Raw genomic sequence first — 24,125 nt, 5'->3', positions numbered from 1 at the left:
CTCATGGGAAGAAAGGGTTTATTTTGACTTACAGTCTCAAGGGGAAGCTCCGTGATGGCAGGGGAAAGATAATAGAACAAAGGCTGGACTTCATCCAGTGGACAACAGCAGCAGGAGAGCAAGTCCGCTAACATTGGCAAACTGGGGACTAATAAACCTCAAGGTCCACCCCCAGACACACACCTCCTCTAGCAAGGCCCCACGTCCCAGATTGCCATCAGCTGGGGATCAAGCATTTGAACGCATGAGTTACAGAAGACATCTAATTCAAGCCACCATAGTCTGTGTTTTCATTTTTCTTTTTCTGGGGAAAACTGAAGTCTAGGCACAGAACTGCTGGATTGCATGGTAACTCGCTGTTTAACGATTCAAAAGTGCAGGCTATTTCCCAAAAGGCAGTACCACTTCACATTGCCACAGCAGCTCCAAAGGGAAATGCCCTTTACTGACACTTACCCATGGGCTAGAAGCTGGACCAGATCTTCCCTCTTCCACTCCTGTCCTCATTCCAGCCTGTGACACACCTGTTCCCTCCCTCACTGTGCCAAGGAGGATATGGAAGCTCAGAGAAGTGAAGTGACTCCCCCTGGGTCAACAGGGAAATACAATGACTATTATTCTCCATGATTTTGTCCCTTACTTTTACTGCTTGCTCAGTGATTTCTGACTAGCTGAGTGGCCGACCAGAAGCTAGAGCCATATCATCTTCTTCCCCACCCCTGTGGCACTGTTTTTCAGACAGGAAAGTTGGACCCCCACTATCCGAAGGTCTGTGGGCACAGAGGAAACGTGTTGGACATCAAGTGGAACCCTTTTAATGACTTTGAGATCGCCTCCTGTTCTGAGGATGCTACGGTGGGTGAATATTGGTCTTGCCTTGTTTGGAGGGAGGGGTGGGCAAGGAGGTGGGTCAGTGTCCTCAGATGGCTCTGGTGTGACAATGTCATAAACATGAGGGCGGGTTTGAGGGCATGTAGTGGGTGTTTGAGACTTGGGGGCTTGTGCCTTTTCTCTATGAGCCTGTTTTCCTACTGAGAATGGACATAATGGCTTCTGCCCATCTAATAAAGATCCAGTGAGCCGGGCATGGTGGTGCATGCCTTTAATCCCAGCACTTGGGAGGCAGAGGTAGAAGGATCGCCGTGAGTTCAAGGCCACCCTGAGACTCCATAGCGAATTCCAGGTCAGCCTGAGCTAGAGTGAGACCCTACCTCGAAAAAAAAAAAAGACCCAGTGAGATTTCATGTTCCCATTGGAGAGCTCCACTCTTGAGGGGCTGTGACATGCTGTGAAGGGGTCAGAAAAAATGTGTCATTTATTATCACAGTAAAGTGAACAGAAAGGATGAATGTAGAGTCTTATATGAACATGGATGCCAGGGCTGGAGAGATGGCTCAGCAGTTAAGGCATTTGCCTTCAAAGCCTAAGGACCCAGGTTTGATTCCCCAGTACCCACATAAAGCCGTTCATTTGCATTCATTTGGCGTTCATTTGTAGTGTGTGGAGGCCCTGGCGTGCCCATTCTCTCTCTGTCTCTGTCTTTCTGTCTCTGTCTCTTACTTTCTCTGCTTGTAAATAACTTTAAAAAGAACATGGATGCCCAAACCATGTCCAGAGGCCAAGCACACCAACATGCGATGTGTCCCAGGCTGGCCTCAAACTCCTTGGCTCAAGTAATCCTCCTGCCTCGACCTCCCAAGAGCTGGGAGCACAGCCGTGCTTCACCACGCCCAGCTTCTACCTCTTTTGAGTTCTTGTTTTATATCAGAAACACAGCCCCTGTCCCATAATACCCCATGTTATTTCTTTATGCGTCATTCTGTACCTGCCTCTAAAATGCCATTGTGTGGCTTAACACAAAAGGCGTGCAGAAATGACGGAGATAAGGATACAGGCATAGTTACTCTTCCTTGCGATCCCACTGGGCCCTGACTCCTGTGATGCCAATTCTTTCTCCCAGCCTTTGCAAGTTGCCCAAAGTCACACCCAAGGTCACACAGTGTGGGAGGGCAGAGCTGGCTTCAGACCGGGGCCTGGCCCACCCTAGAGCCCCTTCTCTGTCCCCTGACCTATGCTACTTCCCTCAGAGCAACAGCCACCAATAGAGGAAATGAGGGGATACTAGAAACTTCGGCCTTGCAGGGTTGCAGCAGCTGAGTTTCTAATTTAGCTGAAAAGTTCCTGGCAGCTTGGGCAAAAAGGGAAATTGGCTGTGTTGCTCAATGCTTACTGTTTGAGTAAAGGAAGCATCCATAGGCAAGAAAGGCAAAAAAAAAAAAAAAAAAAAAAGATGACTGGGCAGGGTCCACATCTATAACCCTAGCTTTTAGGAGGCTGAGGCAGGAGACTTAAGTTCAAGGCCGGCCTGCATTGCATAGCAAGACCTTGTCTCGATAAATAAATAAATAAATATATATATATATATATATATATATATAAATGGAGGGCTGAAGAGACAGCTTAGCCATTAAGGTGCTTGCCTGTAAAGCCAAAGGACCCAGGCTTGATTTCCAGGATCCACATAAGCCAAATATACAACATGGTTCATGTGTCTAGAGTTTGTTTGCAGAGGCTGAAGGCCATGGCACACCCATTCTCTCTTTCTCTGTGTCTGCCTCTTCCTTTCTCTTTCTCAAATAAATAAATAAAACTTTCAAAAAAGAAAACACACTAAAGAATTATTTATTTATTAGAGACAGAGAGAGAGGGAAAGAGAGACAGAGACAGAGAGAGAGAATGTACGCATCAGGGCCTCCAGCCACTGCAGACAAACCCCAGATACTTGCACCACCATGTGCATCTGGCTTATGTGGGACCCAGAAAATTGAACCTGGGTCCTTAGGCTTCACAGCCATGTGCCTTAAACCATCCCAGCCCAAAAAGAAATGTTTTAAGGAATATTTTATTTGTTTATTTGAGAGAGAGAGTGACTGGGTGCACCAGGGCCTCTAGCTACTACAAAGGAATTCCAAATACATGTGCCACCTTGTACAACTGGCTTATGTGGGTACCAGAGAATCAAACCTGGGTCCTTAGGCTTCACAGGCCAGCATCTTAATGGCTAAGCCATCTCTCCAGCTCAAGAAAGAGATTTTTAAGAGGACCCATGTTGGTTTCCATTTCGGAGATTGCTAAGAAATAAGGACATTTTTACCCAAAGGGGCAGTCAAGCCCTAAGAACACAGGTGTGTGACCAGTGAGCATGTGGTTCTGTAGGACATCAGGGACCCAGTACTGACCACTCCCCTGACACCTGCCTTTTCAGGCCTACTTGGAAGGACCCCTGAAGGAGTTTTGGTTTGGGGACGGTAAAATTTTTTGTTTAATTTGAGACAGGATCTCACAATGTAGCCCAAACTAACCTCAAGCTCACAACTCCCTATCTCTGTGTCCACTGGTTCTTGGATCACAGGTGTGTGCAACCCCACCCTGCTAGGTCTTTGTTAAAGTCTTTATTGTCTACCATGTCCCTTCCAGAGGTACCAGGGGAGGGGCGGGGGAGGGACAGGATGTTTGGACATGGTGTAGCCTAGACTCAATTCATTTAAGCCCCTTCATGCAAAGTTAGCTGCTCCTCCCAGGTCCTGGGTGACTACTGCCGTACACAGGGACATACCTCTACCTCCCTCTCACAAGCTTACCCACCTGTCCTTCACCTGAGACCAGCTCCATGGGGATTTCACATTGCAGTTTTTTTTTTATTTTAATTTAGAGAGAGAGACAGACAGACAGACACACAGACAGACAGACAGACAGGGAGAGAATTGGCACACCAGGGCCTCAGCCACTGCCATCCAATGCCAGAAGTTTGCACCACCTAGTGGGCATGTGCGACCTTACACTTGCCTCACCTTTGTGCTTAAGTGAGATCTGGAGAATCAAACATGGGTCTTTAGGCTTCACAGGCAAGTGCCTTAACCACTAAGCCATCTTGCCAGCTCCACTTTGTAGGGGTTTTTTTTTTTGTATTCTTTTTTATTTATTTATTTATTTGAAAGCAATGGACAGATAAAGAGGCAGACAGAGAGAGAGAGAGAGAGAATGGGCGCGCCAGGACCTCCAGCCACTGCAAAAGAACTCCAGACGCGTGCGCCCCCTTGTGCATCTGGCTAACGTGGGTCCTGGAGAATTGAGCCTTGAACCGGGGTCCTTAGGCTTCACAGGCAAGAGCTTAACCACTAAGCCATCTCTCTAGCCCCACTTTGTAGTTTTAAAGCCAAGACCAGGGAAGAAATGTTACTGAGCTGGAAGCAAAGCCCCCTGGGAAACCTGGGACAGTAAAGGAGCATCCACACAGCCCCATCCTCTGCTCCAGGTCCCTGCGAGCCCCCCTCTAGGCTTCATCTGAAATCCTCCATGACAGAGACCTTGGTCTTTAGCCTTGGCAGCCCCTCCCATCTTTGCCACCACACCCTGGAAGCCACCACCCCTCATCTCAGGCCCTGTGGGCCCCCCATGTAGTGTGATTCTTGGCCTTGAGTCTCTTCTTTTCCAGGCCATCCACAGTACCCCTCCAGATCAAGTTTGCCCCTACCTGGTTCTACCTTACAGTCTGCGCTGACTCCCTGAGGATGCAGTGCAAACCCTCTGGGGCTTGAGGATCAAGAGAGGAAAAACCACTGTACTTTGAGGGAGAGTCCAGGCTGAGGCTGATGCACCCTGACCTCCAGCCTGGGAGACAGATCTCCAACCTACCCATCTGACATGCACATCAGACTGTTGAGATAGCCAAGATGCAAAAGCTAAGGCTCCTCTCTAGTCAAAGCCAGTGCCTGCTCCAGCTATAGGACTTTGGGGAAGCGCCTATCTCTCTGAGCCCCTCCACTGGGGGCGGGGGAGTGATTGAGAAAACTTCCCTCACTCCTTCCTTCTGCCAGGCACTAGTGGATCCATGGCTGCAAGGATCCCAAGGTGCCCCAGCTCACACTCCCCTGGCCATATCTCCCCTGCAGATTAAGATCTGGGATATCCCTAAGCAGCTGCTGGCGAGGAACTTCACAGCCTACAGGAAAGAGCTGGTGGGCCATGCACGCAGGGTGGGCCTGGTGGAGTGGCACCCCACAGCTGCCAACATCCTCTTCAGTGCCGGCTATGACTACAAGGTGAGTCTGAAGCTCCCCGACAGAAACCCCATAGGTTGGGTACTTGCGATACTGCAAGCTGGGCTGGGGAGATGGCTCAGTGGGTAAAGTACTTGCCATGCAAGCATGAGGACCTAAGTTCAAATCCCCAGCACCCATGTAAAATGCTGGGTGTGGTGGCATGTGCCTATAATTCCAGTGCTAAGACCTGGAGACAGGAAGGTCCCTAGGGCTTGCTGACTAGTGATTCTAGCTGAATTGATCTCTGGCTTTGTAAAATACCCTGTCTCAAGAATAAAGTGGAGGACTGGAGAGATGGCTTAGCAGTTAAAGTGCTTGCAAAGCCAAAGGACCTGGTTCGATTCCCCAGGACCCACATAAGCCAGATACACAAAGTGGCACATGCTTCTGGAGTTTGTTTGCAGCCGCTGAAGGCCTTGGTGAATCCATGCTCTCTTTCTCAAATAAATAAATTTTAAAAAGAAAAACAAGGGCTGGCAAGATTGCTCAGTGGTTAAGGCACTTGCCTGCAAAGGACCCAGGTTTGATTCCCCAGTACCCATGAAAAGCCAGATGCACAAAGAGGTACATGCATCTGGAGTTCATTTGCTATGGCTGGAGGCCCTGGCAAGCCTATGCTCTCTATTTGCCTCTCTCTGTCTCTCTCTACATATATTTCTCAAATAAATAAATAATTTAAAAAAGAAAAACAAAAAAATTATAATAACGTGGAGCTGGGCATGGTGGCACACACCTTTAATCCCAGCCCTCGAGAGACAGAAGTAGGAGGATTACCATAGTTTGAGGCCACCCTGAGACTACATAGTGAATTCCAGGTCAACCTGAACTTGAGTGAGACCCTACCTTGGAAAACCAAAATAATAATATAATAAAAATGAAAAATAAGGAGGCTGGGCATGGTGGCACATGCCTTTAATCCCGGCACTTGGGAAGCAGAGGTAGGTGGATCACCATGAGTTCAAGGTCAGCCTGAAACTACATAGTGAATTCCAGGTCAGCCTGGCCAGAGTGAGACTCAACCTCAGAAAAACAAAAAAAAAGGGGGGGGTGCTGGAGAGATGGATTAGCAGTTAAGACATTTCCCTGCAAACCCAGAGGATCCCAGTTTGACTCTCCAGGACCCGTGTAAGCCAGATGCACAAGGGGATGCATGTGTGTGGAGTTCATTTACAGTGGCTGGAGGCCCTGGCACTCCCATTCTCTCTCCCTCTCTCTTCCTCCCTCTCAAATAAATAAATAAAAATATATTAAAGGGGAAAAAAGGTAGAGGAAGATACCCTACACATACATGCACACACAAACACACACACCCACACAATACATTAATTCTTTCAAATCCCGGAAACTTCTGCAATGCTAAAGACCACAAAGCCATAAGCAGGGGGGCTGGAGGCCTGTTGCCAACACAGGCTCAGGAGTACCCTTCTGTGTGCCTCCTGGCTCCTGGACTCCAGGGCACCTCAGCTGGTGGTTGCCACCTCAGTCTCTGCTTCTGCCTTCATATGCCATGTCCCTGTGTGTCTTCTCTTCCTCTTCTGAGGACACCTGCCATTGTATTTAGGACCATCCTAATTTATAGTGATTTTATTTCAACAAACTGCATCTACGACAACCCTGTTTCCAAATAAGTCCCATGTACAGTTCTTATAGATGCGCCTTTGGGGTGTGCTTTACTCCGCTAAAGTCTGCCTGCAGGAGCCATCTGAGCCCACCAGACTTCCTCAGCCTCCCCTGCTGCCCAGAGGCCATGAGTTCAGGGGACTGGTACCCTTCTAACACTGGAGACTGGGGGCTGTTACAGCTCATCTCTTACTTGCAATATGACCTGGGACTGTCCCGTGATCCTCTTCTTCAGGCTTTATTTTCCAAGGCCGGCCTGTGAACTGATCATGTGGGTAGGTTTTTAGCTTTTCTCTGCTAACTCGATCGGGGTTTGCAGAGGCACCTCAGGGACCTCTGTGATGGATTCAGAGGACGGTGGATCTGCCACCTGGCCCTATAGCAAGTGCTCCTTTATCTGTTTACATGGGGTGTGTCCACAGGGTATTGTGTGTGTCTCTGTAGGTTATTGAGTACATGGCTCCAAGGGCATTGTTCACATCATGGGCTGTGGGCACGGAATGTCCTGGATCTGTGTGGTACACAGCCTTAGCACCCAATCATGGCACCCCTGGTTACCCATGTCAAACAGAAGGTGCTGTCCGCACCTATCCAAAGCTCCCTGGATGAGCGGGTCCCCTGGGATCCTCCCAGTTGGCTGTTTTGTTGCTCAAAGGCAGATGGTGTTTTCCTTTTGCTGCTAGACAGCCTGACTCCCGGCTTCCCCTGCTGTGCCTGCAGCCTCGGGCCGGCCGCACACACCACTCTTCTTAGCCAGGCTGCCAGCTGTGGCTTCCCTCCTGAGAATACTGTGTTTCACCACCGCCTGGCTGGCCCACTGTGTGACGGTGACGGTGTGGGGGCTGGGCCAGAGGGCCACGGGGCTCAGAGCTGACACTCTGCTGAGCAGGTAATGGTGTGGAACCTGGACACAAAGGAGTCTGTAATCGTGAGCCCCGTGAGGACAATCACCTGTCACCAGGATGTGATCCTCTCCATGTCCTTCAACACCAATGGCAGTCTGCTGGCCACGGCCTGTAAAGACCGAAAGATTCGGATTCTGGACCCCCGACTAGGGACCGTCCTCCAGGTTAGTGCTGGGCCAGGGTGTGGGATGGGGTCCAAGAAGCAAGGGACAGAGTGGGCTGGTGGGGGAGGGGAGCCTCTGAGCACGGTGTGATGCTGTCAGTGTCTGGACTCAGCCTTCGGAGGTAGCGTCCCTGTCTGACCTTGGAACTCAGTGGTACAAGCTATACTCCCAATAGTTGGACCGAGTTCAAGGTTAGCCTGAGCTATATAGTGAGATCCTGTCTCAAAAAAAAAACTAAAAAAAAAAAAAAACAAAAAACAGTATGTAGCAGCAGGGAAGAAGTTTGCCCATGTTCTAATGTTCTAGCTCAGAAATTCTAGCTTTCTATCCCAAGCTGACCTGGAATTTTCTATGTAGTCTCAGGGGTGGCCTCACGGTAATCCTTCTACCTCTGCCTCCTGAGTGCTGGGATTAAAGGCGTGCGCCACCACGCCTGGCCAGAAATGTAGTTCTTAACAGAGTCGGGGGAGATTTCATTTGAAGGGAGGGATTCAGGATGGCTTCCTGGAGGTGGACCCCCGGGTGCCGTCTACAAGAGGGCGTTCAAGCAAGATGGCGGCAGCAGCCAAGCCTGGAGGCCAGAAAACCCAGCTATAACTCTGGGATCCCAGCTGTCCAGCTCTGACCACTCATGTCCATTCAGGAAGCCAACTACAAGGGGCACCGGGCCAGCAAGGTGCTGTTTCTGGGGAACCTGAAGAAGCTGCTGTCCACAGGCACTTCCCGCTGGAACAACCGGCAGATAGCCCTGTGGGACCAGGTGAGTCTCGCACCCGCCGCCCTGACTGTCCCCCCAGCCCGGTGCAGGCTGCCTTTGTTCATCCACGCAGCCATCCCTGGGGCCAGGGGTCAGGTCTAGGGAACAGGGAGATGCCAACAGCCTGTCAGGCCAGCCATGGGCATCCTGTCATTTGGAAGGAGGGGCAGGCCCCTGGAAGGCTCTAGAAGGAGCTAAGTGGAAGAAGAAGGGAGGCCTGGGGCAGGGACAGCTGGAGCATGAGCCTGGCTCTCAATGCTGATAGCAGCCTCTGAGAGTGAAGGCCGGGCCAGCAGGTCTGGGCTTGGAACCCAAGGCTTCACACATGCTAGGCAAGAGCTCAACCACTGAGCTGCACCCCGCCCTGTGGTGGAGATGATGGTGGTGGTGATGGTTTTGAAGACAGTCTCTAGCCCAGACTGGCCTCAAACTCCTTCAGGAGCTGAGGATGACTCTGAACTCCTGATTCACCTACCTCCATTTCCCAAGTGCTGGGATTATAGATGTGCACCAGCATGTCTGGTTAATAAGGCACCAGGGATCTAACTCAGGGCTGCATGCAAGCATCCTACCAACTGAACTACATTCCCAGCCCCAGCAGCTATGCTGTTTTGAAAGAGCACTTGGCAGCTGTCTGAGGGAATGGGCAGATCGATTTCCCTTTCTGACTTTCCTTCCTCATCTATTAAGATAAATAGGGCCAGGTGTGGTGGTACACACTTTTAATCCCAGCAGTCAGAGATAGAAGTCACTGTGACTTCAAGGCCAGCTTGAGAATACATAGTGAATTCCAGGTCAGCCTGGTCTAAAGCAAGACCCAGATTCAAATAAATAAATAAATATATAAATAAGAAGTCATAAACCTATAATTCTAGCACTTGAGAAGTACAAACAGGAGGATCAGGAGTTTAAGATCATCCCTGGCTAGATGGCAAGTTCAAGGCTAGCTTGGGTTGAAATAAAATTAAATAATTATATTTAATTGCATAAATAGTGGTGAAGGTAGGTGTAGGACAAGCAGTGTGAGAGCAGGTGTCTAAAAAGTGACTTGTTTACTTGGGACGCTGACACGGGGGAATAGCAAAGCCAGCCTGGACAACTTGGTAAGTCCTTGTCTCAAAATTAGGTGGGGCTTGGAAGATTGCTCAGTGATTAAAGACACTTGTTTGCAAAGCCTGCCAATCTGGGTTCAATTCCTAAGCCACCCACATAGGCTAGATGCAAAAAGCAGCATAAATGTCTGGTGTTCAGCAGCCACGGCAAGAGGCCTGTGTAAATAAACAGAAACTTAAATAAATAAAATGAGCCTTGGGGATGTCGTTCACTCGACTTGTCTAGCATGTACGAAGCCCCGAGTTCAGTTTCCAATACTGGAGAGAGAGAAAAAAAAAATCTGAATGTGGTGGCTCTGCCTATAATTTCAACCCTCAGCAGATAGTGCCTTTAAAATGTCATCTTCAGCTGGAGAGATGGCTTCGTGGTTAAGGCGCTTGCCTGCAAAGCCTAAGGACACAGGTTCCACATAAGCCAGATGCACAAGGTGGTGCATGCACCTGAAGTTCATTTGCAGTGACTAGAGGCCCTGGTACACCCATTCTCTCCCTCTCCTTCTCCCTCTCTCCCTCTCTCTCTCTATTAAATAAATTAAGGTTAAAAAAAAGAAAATATTGTTAAAATGTCATCTTCATGGCTGGAGAGATGGCTTAGCGGTTAAGGTGCTTGCCTGTGAAGCCTAAGGACCTACGTTCAACTCTCCAGGTCCCACGTAAGCCAGGCAAACAGAGTGACGCAAGTGCACAAGGTCGCACATACACACGAGGTGGTTCAGTTGCAGTGGCTGGAGGCCCTAGCACGCCAGTTCTCTCTCTCACTCTCTCTTCCATGTGAGCATTAAAAAAAAAAGCCTGGCATGGTGGCGCACGCCTTTAATCCCAGAGCACTTGGGAGGCAGAGGTAGGTCGATTGCCGTGAGTTCAAGGCCACCCTGAGACTACATAGCGAGTTCCAGGTCAGCCTGGACTAGAGTGAGACCCTACCTCACAAAACAAACAAACAAACAAAGAAAGTTGGGCTGGAGAGATGGCTTAGCGGTTAAGCGCTTGCCTGTGAAGCCTAAGGACCCCGGTTCGAGGCTCGGTTCCCCAGGTCCCACGTTAGCCAGATGCACAAGGGGGCGCACGCGTCTGGAGTTCGTTTGCAGAGGCTGGAAGCCCTGGCGCGCCCATTCTCTCTCTCTCCCTCTATCTGTCTTTCTCTCTGTGTCTGTCGCTCTCAAATAAATAAAATTTTAAAAAAATTTTAAAAAAAAGTTGTCTTCACTGGTGAGTAACACCCAGATTTGGCCTTAAGAACCAAGCTTTCTCTGTCACGTGTAGACACCTTCACACAAACACCTAGAGCGTGTAGCAGCGTTTCTAATCTGAATGCCCCACAGGCCCCCACTAGGTAGCAACTCACGGGCCTTGCTGAACGGCCTTCTTTCCCTTGCAGGACAACCTCTCTGTTCCTCTCACCGAGGAGGATCTGGATGGCTCCTCAGGCGTGCTGTTTCCCTTCTACGACTCGGACACCAACATGCTGTACATAGTGGGAAAGGTCAGCCTGGCGCAGGACAGGGGTGGGGGGGGGTGGGCTCCCTGGACCCTGGAGGCAGGGAGGCAGGAATGTCCCAAGCTTAGCTCCACTGATGGCAATACTGCAGCAGCCTAGGGGGCTGGAGGTGTAGCGGGGGACAGGCATTAGTGGCTGGCCCCTCCTATTCAGGAAAGTTCTTGTTACACCCTCCTGGCTCTCTAGGGCCACCTGAGGCCAGGGCTTTGGTGGGACACTCCATGTTTTAACTTCCCCAACTCTGGGTCCAGATAGTGTCTCTCTCATCAGCAGAAATTTGAATTTGGGTCAGATCAGGTTTTCTTGAGTGGAGCTGTCCCTTTTTTTTTTTTTTTTTGCACCACTATTCCCTACTCAGCATGGAGACACACCTCTAAGTGACTGGCAGCCAGATGTGTCCCCAGGACTAAGGGCAGTCTCAGGCCAGCCATCCTGACTTTCATTCTTAGCTCTTGGCTATGAGTTGGGTTTGAGGAAACTGAACATTAAAATGACGGCTGCTTAGTTACAAGTAAAACCCAAGCTCCATGGTGTGAAGTGAGTTTGCCATATGTCCATGCTGAAAGCCAAGGTCTCGCTGCCGGCCACTGGGGTCAGTGCATTGCTAACAGCCCAGCTCTGACCCTCTGTCTCCCTCCCTCTAGGGAGATGGGAACATCCGCTACTACGAGGTGAGCTCCAGCAAGCCTCACCTCAGCTACCTGACTGAGTACCGCTCCTACAACCCACAGAAGGGCATAGGTGAGTGAGACTCAGTTGCCACTGAGGATCAGGGCCTCAGGGCTGGGATGGCATAGGGCACTGACTCGTGGGCTGTCTCTGTCCTGTTTATTTCCTATTGCCAAGAACACCACCACAGACCTGACAAGTTATAACAAACGATGTGTGATGAGGCTCATGGTTCTGGAGATCCAAGGTCAATGGGGCTTGTAGCTGGTGATGCCCTTCATGTTGGCAAAGTCCCAAGGCAATGCAAGCGTCACCTGGCAAGAAGGGAGCATGCATGTGCATCTTGCTCTCTCTCTCCTTCTGTGTGTGGGTGTGCGCCTGCACACATGTGTGCTCACACGCACACGCATAGCACATGTTTGGAGGTCAGAAGACAACCTCGGGGGGTCAGTCCTCAACTTCCACCTTGTCGTCAGGCTTGCACTGCAAGTGCTTTTAACCACGGAGCCTTCTCCCCACTCTCCCTGTTTCCTTTTCCTTTTCTTTTAGAAATAGAGTCTTCTGTAGCCCAAGCTGGTCTCAAACACCTCTGTAGCTGAGGCTGACTTAGAATTCCTGGTCCCGCCTCCAGCTCAAGTGCTGGGGTTACATGTGCCACCTCGCCCAGCTTGTGTTGAGGACTTTAAAAGTTTCAACTATGCTTCTGACACAAATCATGGTGACTGCTCTAAAGGGAATAAAAAATGGCTGAGTCTGCTAGGCATGGTGGCGCATGCCTTTAATCCCAACACTCGGGAGGCAGAGGTAGGAAGGAGGACTGCTGAGAGTTCGAGGCCACCCTTAGACTACATAGTGAATTCCAGGTCAGCTTGAGCTAGAATGAAACTCTACCTCGAAGAAAAAAAAAAAATAGGCTGATTCTGGGCTGGGACAGTGGCTCACTGGTTAAAGGTCCTTGCTTGTGAAACCTGATGCCCCGAGTTTGATTTCCCCAGTACCTACATAAAGCCAGATGCACAAAGTGGTGCATACGTCTGGAGTTCATTTGCAGTGGCAGGAGGCCCTAGCACGCTCATACTCTCTCTCAAATAAAAAATATATTTTTTTAAAGTGAAATGGGCCTCTAATCCCAGCCCTCGGGAGGCAGAGGTAGGAGGATTGCCGTGAGTTCGAGGCCACCCTGAGACTCCATAGTGAATTCCAGGGCTAGAGTGAGACCCTACCTCGAAAAACCAAAAAAAAAAAAAGCAAAGTTAAAGTGAAATGGGAGCTGAAGAAATTGCTTAAATAGAATAATTTGTTTTTTTAAAAAAAGGAATGGTTGATTGATTCTAAGCCCAATATGAGTGACCATGGCTCAGGGTCATGGATTCAAGTTGCCTCAAATGACATGTTCCACTGACATGGAGACAGTTATGAACTTTCATAGTCACAAAACAAAACCTATAAATTGATTCACTTATGAAAATACATTGTTGGACCTCATCACTGAAGCAGACCAAAAATGAACCCAACATGGCTCAGGGAAATTTTGCAGAAGAGGGGGCAGAAAGGATGTCAGAGCCACATATTGGGTCATGATATGGAGAGACATTTGTCCTACCCATAACTGAGGGCTAACTCCACAATGCATGACCCATATACCTCAACAAGAAGGGGCCAAGGGGAGGGGGCAAGTCACGGATGAGCCTAATAATGGTACCAAACTGATTGTATTTGCTGAATACAAAACTAATTACTACTAATAAAAAAAGAAAATACATTATTGGAAACATCAGGTAGGCGGGTTACAAAAAGTGGGGAAATCTCTGCTGTAAGCTTCAGGTGCTATCTGATGAGGTAGCTGATAAATGGCTATTAAAGAACTAAAGATGGGCCGGGCGTGGTGGCGCACACCTTTAATCCCAGCATTTAGAAAGCAGAGGTAGAAGGATTGCTGTGAGTTCAAGGCCACCCTGAGACTCCATAGTGAATTCTAGGTCAGCCTGGGCTAGAGTGAGACCCTACCTTGAACCCCCCCCCCCACCTCCAACAAAAAAGAACTAAAGATTGGAGCCAGGGAAATGGTTGGGCACAGTAGCACATGCTCATAATCCCAGTGCTGGAGAGGCAGAGATAGGAGCCCACTGACCAGCCAATCTAGCATAATTGATTGCTCCAGGCCAATGAAAACCTTGACTCAAAGGAGGTAGAAAGGCATTCCTAATGCCTGAGGTTGTCCTCTGGCCTCCACATATTAAAAAAGAGAGGAGGACTGGGCATGGTGGCGCACACCTTTAATCCCAGCACTCAGGAGGCAGAGGTAGAAGGATCACCGTGAGTTCGAGGCCACCCTGAGACTACATAGTTAATTCCAGGTTAGCCTGGACCAGAGTGAGACCCTGCTTCAAAAACCCAGAGAGAGAGAGAGAGAGAGAGAGAGAGAGAGAGAGAGAGGGAGGGAGGGAGGGAGGGAGGGAGAAAGAAGAGAGGGCTGGAGGCCCTGGTGTGCCTGGAGAGATGGCTGAGATGTTAAGGCACTTGGCCATAAAGCCTAGCAACCCAAGTTTGATTCTCCAGCACCCACATAAAATCAGATGCACAAAACGGTGCATATATCTGGAGTGGAAAGAGGCCCTGGTGTGCCCATTCTCTCTTTTTGCTGGGTGTGGTGGTTCACGCCTTTAGGAGGCAGAGGTAAGAGGACTGCTGTGAGTTTGAGGCCACCCTCAGACTACATAGTGAATTACAGGCCAGCCTGGGCTAGATCAAGACCCTACCTGGAAAAAAAATAAATAAATAAACTAAACTAAACTAAATCAAAACAAAAATGAAAAATAAAAAAGAGAAATTGGTATGGTGGTGACGCACACCTGTCATCCAGCACTCAGGAGGTAGAGGCAGGAGGTCAGGACTCCAAGGCTGCATAGGAAGTTTGAGACCAGCCAAGATTACGAGACTATGTCTCCAAAATACAAACCAAAACATTTGGGCCCCACAGCTGTGGGGATGGACGTAGGTGCCTTGAGCAGAGCAAACTACCTGTAAGCATCCAGTTCAAACAAGAAACCCTTGAGAGTGGACACATGAATTGACTTCAGCTCCATTTTTCTAGCTCAGGGGACCTGGGGCGGGCACTGGTCAGGAGCTGTTTGCTAAGGGAAGACGTGTGGCCTGCCTTTGCCCCTCAAGCTTGGTCCCTGCAGCCCTAGCCCAGTCAGGACCTCTCAGCCTTCTCGGCCATCTCTCCGCAGGTGTCATGCCAAAGAGAGGTCTCGATGTGTCCTCCTGTGAGATCTTCCGCTTCTACAAGCTGATCACAACCAAAAGCCTCATTGAGCCGGTGTCCATGATTGTACCCCGGCGGGTAAGGGTGGTGGGGTCATGTGGGGGGAGGGAGTGGGGAAGCCACTCTGAAGACCTGGGTGTCAGGGTCCCAGAAGCCTGGCCCATGTTGGGGGGGCGTAGGGGCGGCACAGAAAGGCACAGGTTGCTCCTACAGGGGAAGGTCCCTCTCTTATGACAGTATTGGGGTCAGGGGTACTTGGTCTCACACTCCCTCTGCCCCTGAGCTGTACTGTCTTTGGAAAGCCCCTTGCTGCTGGAGCTCAGCTTCCTCCATTCATCAGCGTTTGGGGAAGCCAGCCCTCCAGCCCCTTGCCCGTGGGGAGCTGAGGCCAGTACAGTCCCTCACTGTCCCCGCTTCTCCTGCAGTCGGAATCCTACCAGGAGGACATCTACCCGCCCACAGCAGGGGCCCAGCCCTCCCTGACGGCCCAGGAGTGGCTCAGCGGCATGAACAGAGGTGAGGGAGGCAGGAAGCAGGTGACTGTGGTGGGAAAATGGGGGGCCTAGGGTCCTCAAGTAGTTCAGGGGTTTGGCTTGGGTTTGGCCTGTGCTCTCAAGCAGACAGCCCCTTGCCAGTCAGTCCCCAGTGGCTGTGTGGTCAAATACAAGGCTGAGAAGTTAGGGGCTTCAGTCAAGTGACCAGAAATTCCTCCCAGTCAAAGCATGTTACCCCATAGAAAAGGTGACACTGTGACTTTGCAGGGTGACTGGGAGGTTTAGCCATACTCCTGTCCCACCGCCATCTGTGATGATTTTATAACTGCAGCCCCACCCAGGCTCCTCTGCCCTGTGTCTTGCCTCCCTGTCGCCCCCTTCCGTGGAAGGAGGGCAATGCATGCTCCTTGCTTACACCCAGTGACCCTCTAGAGGTTGGGGGAGGAGGAGAGCTCCTGCTGCATGGTAAGAGCCCATGCATGGCAGAAGGCCAGTGCCACTTGGCCAGTTTTGTGTAGCTCTTAGGCAGGCACTACCCCCACCTTCCTGATTTCTCTTCGGTGTCTGAAAATCCTGCCTGGAGGTGTCCAGAGAGCTCTTGAACTCAGTGCATGGCCAAGAGCAGTATGGGTAGGACTCACCTTACAAAGCAAACATCAGGCTGGGCATGGTGGCTCATGCCTGTAGTGTATAATCCCAGCACTTGGGAGGCTGAGGCGGGAGGATTGTGAATTGCAGGCAGCCTGAGTTACAGAGTAAGATACTGCCTGACAGGGGGAAAATTAAGCAAGGGGAAGGCTTCATTTAAGGAACTTGTATCTGGGGACAGCCATACTGTTCCCACATGTGCATGTGTCTGATCGCCTGACCTAGCTGTGGGCCCAATCTGCACCTGTCTGCAGTGGCTGTGTCTCCCATGTCTCGCTGGCTCAGCGGCCTGTGTGGGTTCCCTCCCTGTGCCCATCCACTCACAGCCCTTTGCTTCCCTCCCAGAGCCAATCCTAGTGTCCCTCAGACCAGGTTCCCAGCTGCTGAGCTTCCAGCCACTGCCTCCAGAGAGATCCCTTTCCAATCCTGCACCCGTGGCTTCGCCCCTATCCTGGGACCCTGGGACACAGCTGGCTACAGACAATGGCCAGAGGCCCAGCTCCCCGCTGGAAGGGAGGACGCCTCGGTGGGCTGAAGAACACAGGCTGGAGGAGAAGCGGTCCTGGCTCACCAACGGCTTTGACGTTTTTGAATGTCCCCCACCAAAGACAGAGAATGAGGTAGGAGAGGGTGGCAAAGGGGGGTTGCTAGGAGGCAGCTGGGGGGGGGATTAAAGGTGAGAAGCATCCAGCTGGGTGGGCTGCCTGGGCCTTCCCTCACTGGCTGGCTGTGAGCACATCAAGTGTGTGCCAAAACAGCAGATGCACACCTAGGCGGAGGGACCACCTATGCAATGCAGAGGTCCTGGTCTGGTGATCTAACAGTCCCTCTCAGTGCTGGCAGTCTGGGACTTTGAGATCTTTCAGAGCCAGCATTTAAGTGCTTGCTGGGTGTCAGGGTGGCTATAGTACTTTTAAAATTGTGTGTGTCTGTATATGTGTGTGTGTGTGTGTGTGTGTGTGTGTGTGTGAATGTGTACGTGTGTGTGTGACATGCATGTGCCATAGCACACATGTGGAATTCTGAGAATGGCCTGTAGTGTTTGTCCAGTCCACTTCGCTTGAGACACAGTCTACCTTGGTGTGTTTTTTGTTGTTTGTTTTTCTGCTACGCGTGCACCGGTCTAGCTGGCCCACAGCTTCCTAATTCTCCCAGCTCTGCTCTCATTGCCGTGAGTGTATTGGGGTTGGAGATACACGTGCCACTTTGCATCCAGCTTTACATGGGTGTTGAGGGATAGAATTCAGGCTTACCTGCAAGTAAGCACCTTTAACTGCTGAGCCACCTGAGGTGAGAAGATCTACCTTTACTGTGGAAGGCAGACACAGGCAAATCCTTGGGACCACTGGCCAACCAGTCTAGCCTGATTAGTGAGTTACAGGACAATGAGAGACCCTGTCTCAAAAAGTAAAATAAAATAAAAGGAGATGGAGAGTATTTCTGAGGAACAGCATCTATATTTGTTACTTCCTCATTCCTGTGACAAATACATGACCAAAAGCAACTTAAAGAAGGAAGCTATAACAGCCAGCCTCACATCACTGAGATGAGCTTCCAAACCAGGCACAGTTATAAAGGATTTATTGAAGCTTACAGATAGAGGGGAGGTTCCATATTGACAGAAGAAGCTGGGCCCCCTTTTCACAGGTCCATGCTGACAGCGAAAAGCAACCACCACCCACACAAGCAAGCACACTTCAGGAACACCAGGCTGAACTCAAGCGCTCTGCATCTCTTTAGACAGGAATTTACCAAACACATCTTAGGGTTGGACCCTAGGATCCGCTCACAGTGACACCTCCTCTCCAGCCAGGTAGCTGGAGATCTGAGTTACAAGCTTTAATTAAACTCTTGAATGTCAAACTACCCCAGAAGCTTGTATATCAGCTCACAGTTCAAGGCTAAAGTTCTTCATGACAGGAAGGTATGGTGGCAGAAGCATGAAGTAGCTGGTCATGTTGTGTCCAAGTCAGGAAGCAGAGAGTGAGGAACGCTGGTGTTCCGCCAGCTTTCTCCTTTCTATGCCATTGAGGACTCTGACCACATGGGTGGGTCCTCTCGCCTCAGTTAACGTAACCAAGATACTCCCTCACAAGCATGGCCAAGGCTAACCTTAACCTAGGTGACCCTTCAGATCATTCTAGATCCTGTCAAGTAGCCAGTAATAGCCACCACAACACCCAGAGTCCTCAGCCTCCACACTCATGTGCACACAGGAAAACACGCACATATACATATGCTCACACCTAGACCAAAAGCCATGGCAAGGGGCAGTTGTGGTTTGGCCTTTCTGCCAGGGTCCACCTTGGCATCCCAAGGCCACCCCGGTGACTTTGTTAGTGTGCCTTGTTTCGTCCCAGCTCCTGCAGATGTTCTACCGACAACAGGAGGAAATCCGAAGACTCCGGGAACTGGTGATCCAGCGAGAGGTGCAGGCCAAGCAGCTGGAACTGGAGATCAAAAACCTGCGCACGGGCTTTGGACAGTTTTGAGCAGAGGTCTCTTGCCAACCTCGCCCTCAGGGACACCGCAAGGCTCCACGGGGAGGTCCAGAACCAAACCACAGGTCCCTGAAAACAACCACTATTTCTATATTTTCTACAAGAAAATGAAGAGGTTCCGGTGGGCCTTGGTGCCGTTTTCCTATTGCCTTCTTGCAGCTGCGGGTTCTGTGCCGACTTTGAGATGGTACCTGCCTTCTGATCAATTCTCTTTTTAAGGGTCCCCAAGGAGCTGTGACTTCTCAAGGGGACAGAACTGCAAGGACCCCAGAGATCAACTTGCCTGTGGATTGCAGACGATGGTCATAGAATAGGGGGACAACTTGGGCAAGGGGTGGTCCTCCCCACCCACGTCCCATTCCAACAGATGGCTTCTTTTCCGTCAGCCTGCTGTGGAGTATCTACTTTTGCTACTGAATTATTATTTTTTTTCCAAAGTTGGAAAACCAGTGATCTGGCCCAACTCCCTCATTCTACAGGTGGGGAAACAAGCCCAGAGAGAGGGAAGTGAGATTTGTTTCCTGGTGTGGCTGAGGTCCTGGTCTCCTGGGTCTATCTGTCTGTCTGTCGGTTCTGGGCTGGTGCTGTTCTTAAACACCAGAGTGAGAAGCCATCACTTCTAGCCTCAATTGTGTCCCAACTTACTTGGTGGCCTCTTCTTAAGTCCTTCTCTCTGGTCTGTTTCTCCATCTGAATAAGGCAGGGGGAGGGGAGAAGATGCTAGAATGAGCTGCCCTGCACATGACTTTCCACCAAAGACCTTGACCTTAACCCTGCTTGGTGGGTGATGGTCTGAGTCTGCACAGGAATTTGCAGTGGTCTGGGGGAGAGGGAGCTCAACCTGAGGGGAGTGAGTGAAGAGTCAGCCCAAACTGTCCTTTCAAGCCAGAATCAGCCTGAAGTGGCATGACCTCAGGGCTGTGTCCATGACTGCAGACTCCACAGCCTGTCACCTCCAGAGGGTGGGTGTCTGCCCCGTGAACTGAGGCTCTGGGAGGTGGGGGGACCAGCACCCATTGCGGCAGAGCCCTGCAGCCACCCATCATGGGGGGTTTGGAAGGGATGGCTGCTGTAGGCGAAGTAGGGTCTGATGGCTCTTGGGCCTGAATGCGTTTTCATGTCCCTTTCTTGTGAGTCTGTGTACCGAGCTCTGCCCTGAAGCTCACTTTTTCAGTGGTCAATCCGGCAGCCTGGCTGGCATCTGGAAAGGATGAGAGGTGACATTTACTATCTGCTCACCTCACTGTGTACAGGCAGGAAGTCACACACAGCCATTTTGGAGTTCAGTTGGGGACTGCAGGAACCATCCCAACTAGATTTTAACTCATGCTGTAAGCATCCGCTGGGGATAGACAGACTGATTCCCAGGCGCCTCCTGGCTCCACTGATGCTGACTCTCCAGTGGGGGGTGTGGTCCTCTGTAAAGCCTCAGGTAACTACAGTGGGGGTAGTTCTCTATTGGCAGTGAGGGCAGGACCTAACCCCAGTGTTCCTCCACTTCCTGCTGCTAGCCATGCCTGGTCCCCTATCTATCTGCACTCACCAGAGACTCACTCTCCTTTATTTGCTGCCCCCTCCCATTTCCTCCATCACTAGGGCTTGCTCACGATGATGAGCATTCCAAGCTTGTCTCACTGGGCTCTGGAGTGAAAGGCAATGTCCCAGACATAGTCGGGGAAGCAGAGCTCCCGGAATGAGCCTCTCTGTCCCTTCATTTGTGGCCAGTGCTTCAGTTTACAGAGCTCCCCCGGCACCTCCAACCCCGTGGTTAGAAGGCAAGACAGCCTAAGAGTAAAGTATCTTCCTGCCCAGGAACCCTTGGCTCCCAGCTTGGGTGGGTGGGTGGGTGGGGCGCGCAAGTTGGGTCCAGAGGGCTGCCCAGCATGTCTCTACACATCTCCAAAAACTCTCCCCCACCTCAAGGGTCGCAGACCTCACACTTCAGTACAGGCGGCTTTGAACAAACTTTTTTTTTTTACATCTAGAATAAATTATTTAAATTATTTCATAGCAAGGGAGAGGGATAGGTAATTTTTATCATATTTTTAAGCCATCTTTTTTTTTTTAATTATGTTTTTCTGTTCTTGAGCTGGTGGAACAAAGGGGCCGAGCACCAGCAGAGCACTCATCTCTTCACTGCACATCGGGGAGCCACGCCCCCTTTCTGTTGACTCAGGATCTTTCCATGGATGAAGAGAGCTTGGAGATGAGCTGTTGGCTGGTACTCACCTGAGCTCTAGAATAATTATGCTTCCTGGAACAAAACTTGAGGTTGTGTCCCAGAAGGAAATAGGAAGTGAGAGACTGATCTATGCTTTTACTATGAAACCGTGCCTGAAACCGATTGTTTTGATGTTTCTTAAATTCCTTGTACCTTTGTAAAAAAAATAAATAAATAAAAATTAAAACATAAATATAATTGTGCAGGGGATAAAAATGCATGTCGGCCTGGCGTGATGAGGCACACAATGTATTTGCAGGAGGATTGAGACTTCCAGGCCAGCCCTGGTTAACATAAGTTTGGGAGTAGCCTGGGCAAACAGGGTGGGACCCTGTCTCAACCAACGATGATGATAATAAACATGTGGCTAGACATTGTAATACATGAAGTGCTCCTTTTCCATTTGCCAAACATTTGGTGTTTAGACCAGACACCCGGCTGGTAAACAGGACAGGTGAAGTGCTAAGAGCCTCAAATCATTTTCAGTCATGGTTGAATGGGCAGTGGAGGATGCGCAAGGAAAACTTCCTGAAGCAGGCTTTGGGCCCAAACCGATGAGCAGAAGACAGCATTGTAGGGCAGCGGAGCAGTGCTCCAAGCAGTGTCCCCAAGCAGAGGAGCACAGACCAAGCAGCTTCAGATCCCAGGCAGAGCCTTAGCGGGTGTTTTTTTTTCTTTTTCCCAAGCGGGGAGGGGGGACGAATGGGCGTGCCAGGGCCTCCAGTCACTGCAAACTCCAGGCACATCTAGTTTAACGTGGGTACTGGGGAATCTCGAACCTGGGTCCTTTGTCTTTGAAGGCAAGTGCCTTAACCGCAAAAGCGTCCCTCCAGCCCCCTTAGAGGTAAGCTGGGGGCAACTGGAGTTTCCCAGAAGTTTGTTCCATGAGCAGGGCTCTCTCTGCCAGGGAAAGGGGTACAGGAAGAAAAAAAACAGGCATGTAGGGAACCCGCGCAAAACCCTCTGGGCAGGGCACACCCATTTTGCTCCCTTCACCAAGCGCAGTCCGCTGAGGGACATCCGGCTAGCGTCACCTTCCCCCACTTTGCCCACCGCAGCGAGTGCCCATTTCGGCGGTGGTCCCCCAGCCCCGGGAGCGCCCCGCCAGAGGGAGGATGCTGTGGGGCGGACCTAGCGGTGGGCGGACCGAGCAGCGCTAGCGGGAGGGTCATTGCATCGCCGGCCCCGGAGCCACCGGTCCGCCCCGCTCCAGGCAAGGTTTCGGTTTCCTTCGAAGCCCTGGTGGCCGCGCGGCGCAGAGCGCTACAAATGGCCAGCGGGACACCCGGGGCTCCCGACCCCGCCTTGCCCGGCGGGGGTTGGCGCTGCCCCGAGCACAGCGACCGGCCGGTCGAGCTCTTCTGTCGCCGCTGCGGCCGTTGCGTGTGCGCGCTCTGCCCGGTCCTGGGCGCGCACCGTGGCCACCCGGTGGGCCTGGCGCGCGAGGAGGCGGCGCGCTTGCAGGTGGGGACCGCGCGGCGCGGTGGTTGGGTGCAGGAGTAGCGGCGTGGGGGTGAGCGAGCCGGTGGTCCCCGACTCGGAAACTGAAAGTGGCCCTGAGAGTCTGGAGATGGGGGCTGAGCCAGGACAAAGGTGAGCTAAAGTCACCAGCCAAGCCTCTGAAGCGGAGGGTTTGATGACCTGGGGGGTCCCGGGTTAGTACCTAGTACCCAGGCACCCTTGAACTGTTCCACCAAGGCAGCTTCATGACTTTACACTGGCCCGAAAGAAAGCCTAGGGCCTGGCATGGTGATTGCACGCCTTTAATCCCAGCACTCAGGAGGCAGAGGATCACCATGAGTTCGAGGACACCCTGACACTACATAGTGAATTCCAGGTCAGCCTGGACTACAGTGTAACCCTACTTAAAAAAAAAAAAAAAAAAAAAAAAAGCCTAGGATTTAGTGAACAGGGGCGAGCTGCATCTGCCCAATCATAAACTGCCCAGTGCACCAAGCTCGGGACACACTCCTGTGATCATCAGGAGGCGGCGGGAGGATTGCAAGTTCAAGGCCAGCCTAGGTTACATAACAAGACCTTGTCATGCCAGAGAGAGAGAGAGAGAAAGAGAGGAAGAAAAAGAGAGAATGGAAGGAAAGAAGGAAGAGAAAGGAGTGATGAGGAGAAAACGAAAATGGCCATGTGTATCTCTCTGGTTGGCTGTGGGGCTCACAGAAAGGCCCTGTAAACTGCAAACTGAGACGTTCCCTTGTCCTGCAAATGGACTCCACAAGCCCATCCTCCTAACTTGAGTTGGCCTCTCCCTTCATGGTGACAAGCCCTTGCCAGCTCTAGCAACCAGCTGTTATTACAGTTGAGATATAGATAACAAAAGGAAGGTTCTGGAAGAGGAATGCAGGGCCTCACCTGCCAGGCCTGCTCCTCAGAACCCATGCTCTCATCTTGAAGTGGAACCTTGCTTGGTCCCTATCCAAACTTTCTGTGTGGCACTGGTCAAATCCCTCCTCTCTAGACTTCAGGAAGGCATGCTAGGCATGCCCTGCTGTCTCCACAGAGCTAATTTTACCACTTCCTTTCCAAGAAGTCTTCTTTAAAAAAAAAAAAATGATTTATTTGCAAGCAGAGAGAGTGAGTGTGGGCACGCCAGGGCCTCCAGCCACTGCAAACAAACTCCAGCTGCATGTGCCACTTTGTGCATCTAGCTTTAAATGGGTACTGGAGACTCAAACCAAGGTCATTAGGCTTTGCAGGCAAGTGCCTTAACCACTCAGCCATCTCTGCAGCACTCCAAGAAGTCTTCTGCAATGAGCTTTGCCCCGTGACCACCTTCTGCTCCACTCCCATACAGCATGACAACATCACCACCTGTGACAAGGCTTTCAACTCTAAGCTGAAACTGAGCTCGCGAGAGTGCAGTCTGACTAGTGTGGACCTGGGTTCAAAATCTGTCCCTTCCTCCAGAGCGTTCTTTTTGGTACCTTTAAAAATGGGAGAATGGAGTTTCAAAGGGGAAAGTGGGGGGGAGGGAGGGCATTACCATGGGATGTTGTTTACAGCCATGGAAGTTGTTAATTAAAAAAAAATTGACAAGAAAAAAATGGCTACAGTATGGGCTAGAGAGATTGCTCAATGGTTAAGGAGCTTGCTTGCAAAGCCTATGGACTCAGATTCAATTCCTCAGGACCTACAGAAGCCAGATGCATAA

The 24,125-nt window shown here is 50.8% G+C and overlaps 2 protein-coding genes across 2 annotated transcripts in view; both read left to right on the top strand.

Moving 5' to 3' along the window:
* The window catches only part of Coro2a (coronin 2A), a 41,295-nt gene extending 20,730 nt beyond the window's left edge, over positions 1 to 20,565 (top strand). Inside the window, exons 2-11 of the mRNA XM_045142489.1 lie at positions 739 to 855; positions 4,953 to 5,102; positions 7,612 to 7,791; positions 8,435 to 8,551; positions 11,039 to 11,143; positions 11,803 to 11,899; positions 15,061 to 15,173; positions 15,521 to 15,611; positions 16,583 to 16,857; positions 18,598 to 20,565. Coding sequence (XP_044998424.1) covers positions 739 to 855; positions 4,953 to 5,102; positions 7,612 to 7,791; positions 8,435 to 8,551; positions 11,039 to 11,143; positions 11,803 to 11,899; positions 15,061 to 15,173; positions 15,521 to 15,611; positions 16,583 to 16,857; positions 18,598 to 18,729 — 1,377 coding nt within the window. The 3' untranslated portion in view covers positions 18,730 to 20,565. The remainder of the gene's footprint in view (positions 1 to 738; positions 856 to 4,952; positions 5,103 to 7,611; positions 7,792 to 8,434; positions 8,552 to 11,038; positions 11,144 to 11,802; positions 11,900 to 15,060; positions 15,174 to 15,520; positions 15,612 to 16,582; positions 16,858 to 18,597) is intronic.
* Positions 20,566 to 20,621: 56 nt separating this feature from the next.
* The window catches only part of Trim14 (tripartite motif containing 14), a 34,933-nt gene continuing 31,429 nt past the window's right edge, over positions 20,622 to 24,125 (top strand). Inside the window, exons 1-2 of the mRNA XM_045160122.1 lie at positions 20,622 to 20,682; positions 21,960 to 22,423. Of these exons, the coding sequence (XP_045016057.1) occupies positions 20,622 to 20,682; positions 21,960 to 22,423 (525 nt within the window). The remainder of the gene's footprint in view (positions 20,683 to 21,959; positions 22,424 to 24,125) is intronic.

The sequence above is a fragment of the Jaculus jaculus genome, chromosome 1 (genome assembly GCF_020740685.1).
Source record: "Jaculus jaculus isolate mJacJac1 chromosome 1, mJacJac1.mat.Y.cur, whole genome shotgun sequence".
Taxonomy (NCBI): domain Eukaryota; kingdom Metazoa; phylum Chordata; class Mammalia; order Rodentia; family Dipodidae; genus Jaculus; species Jaculus jaculus.
This window is presented reverse-complemented; position numbering and strand designations above follow the sequence as displayed.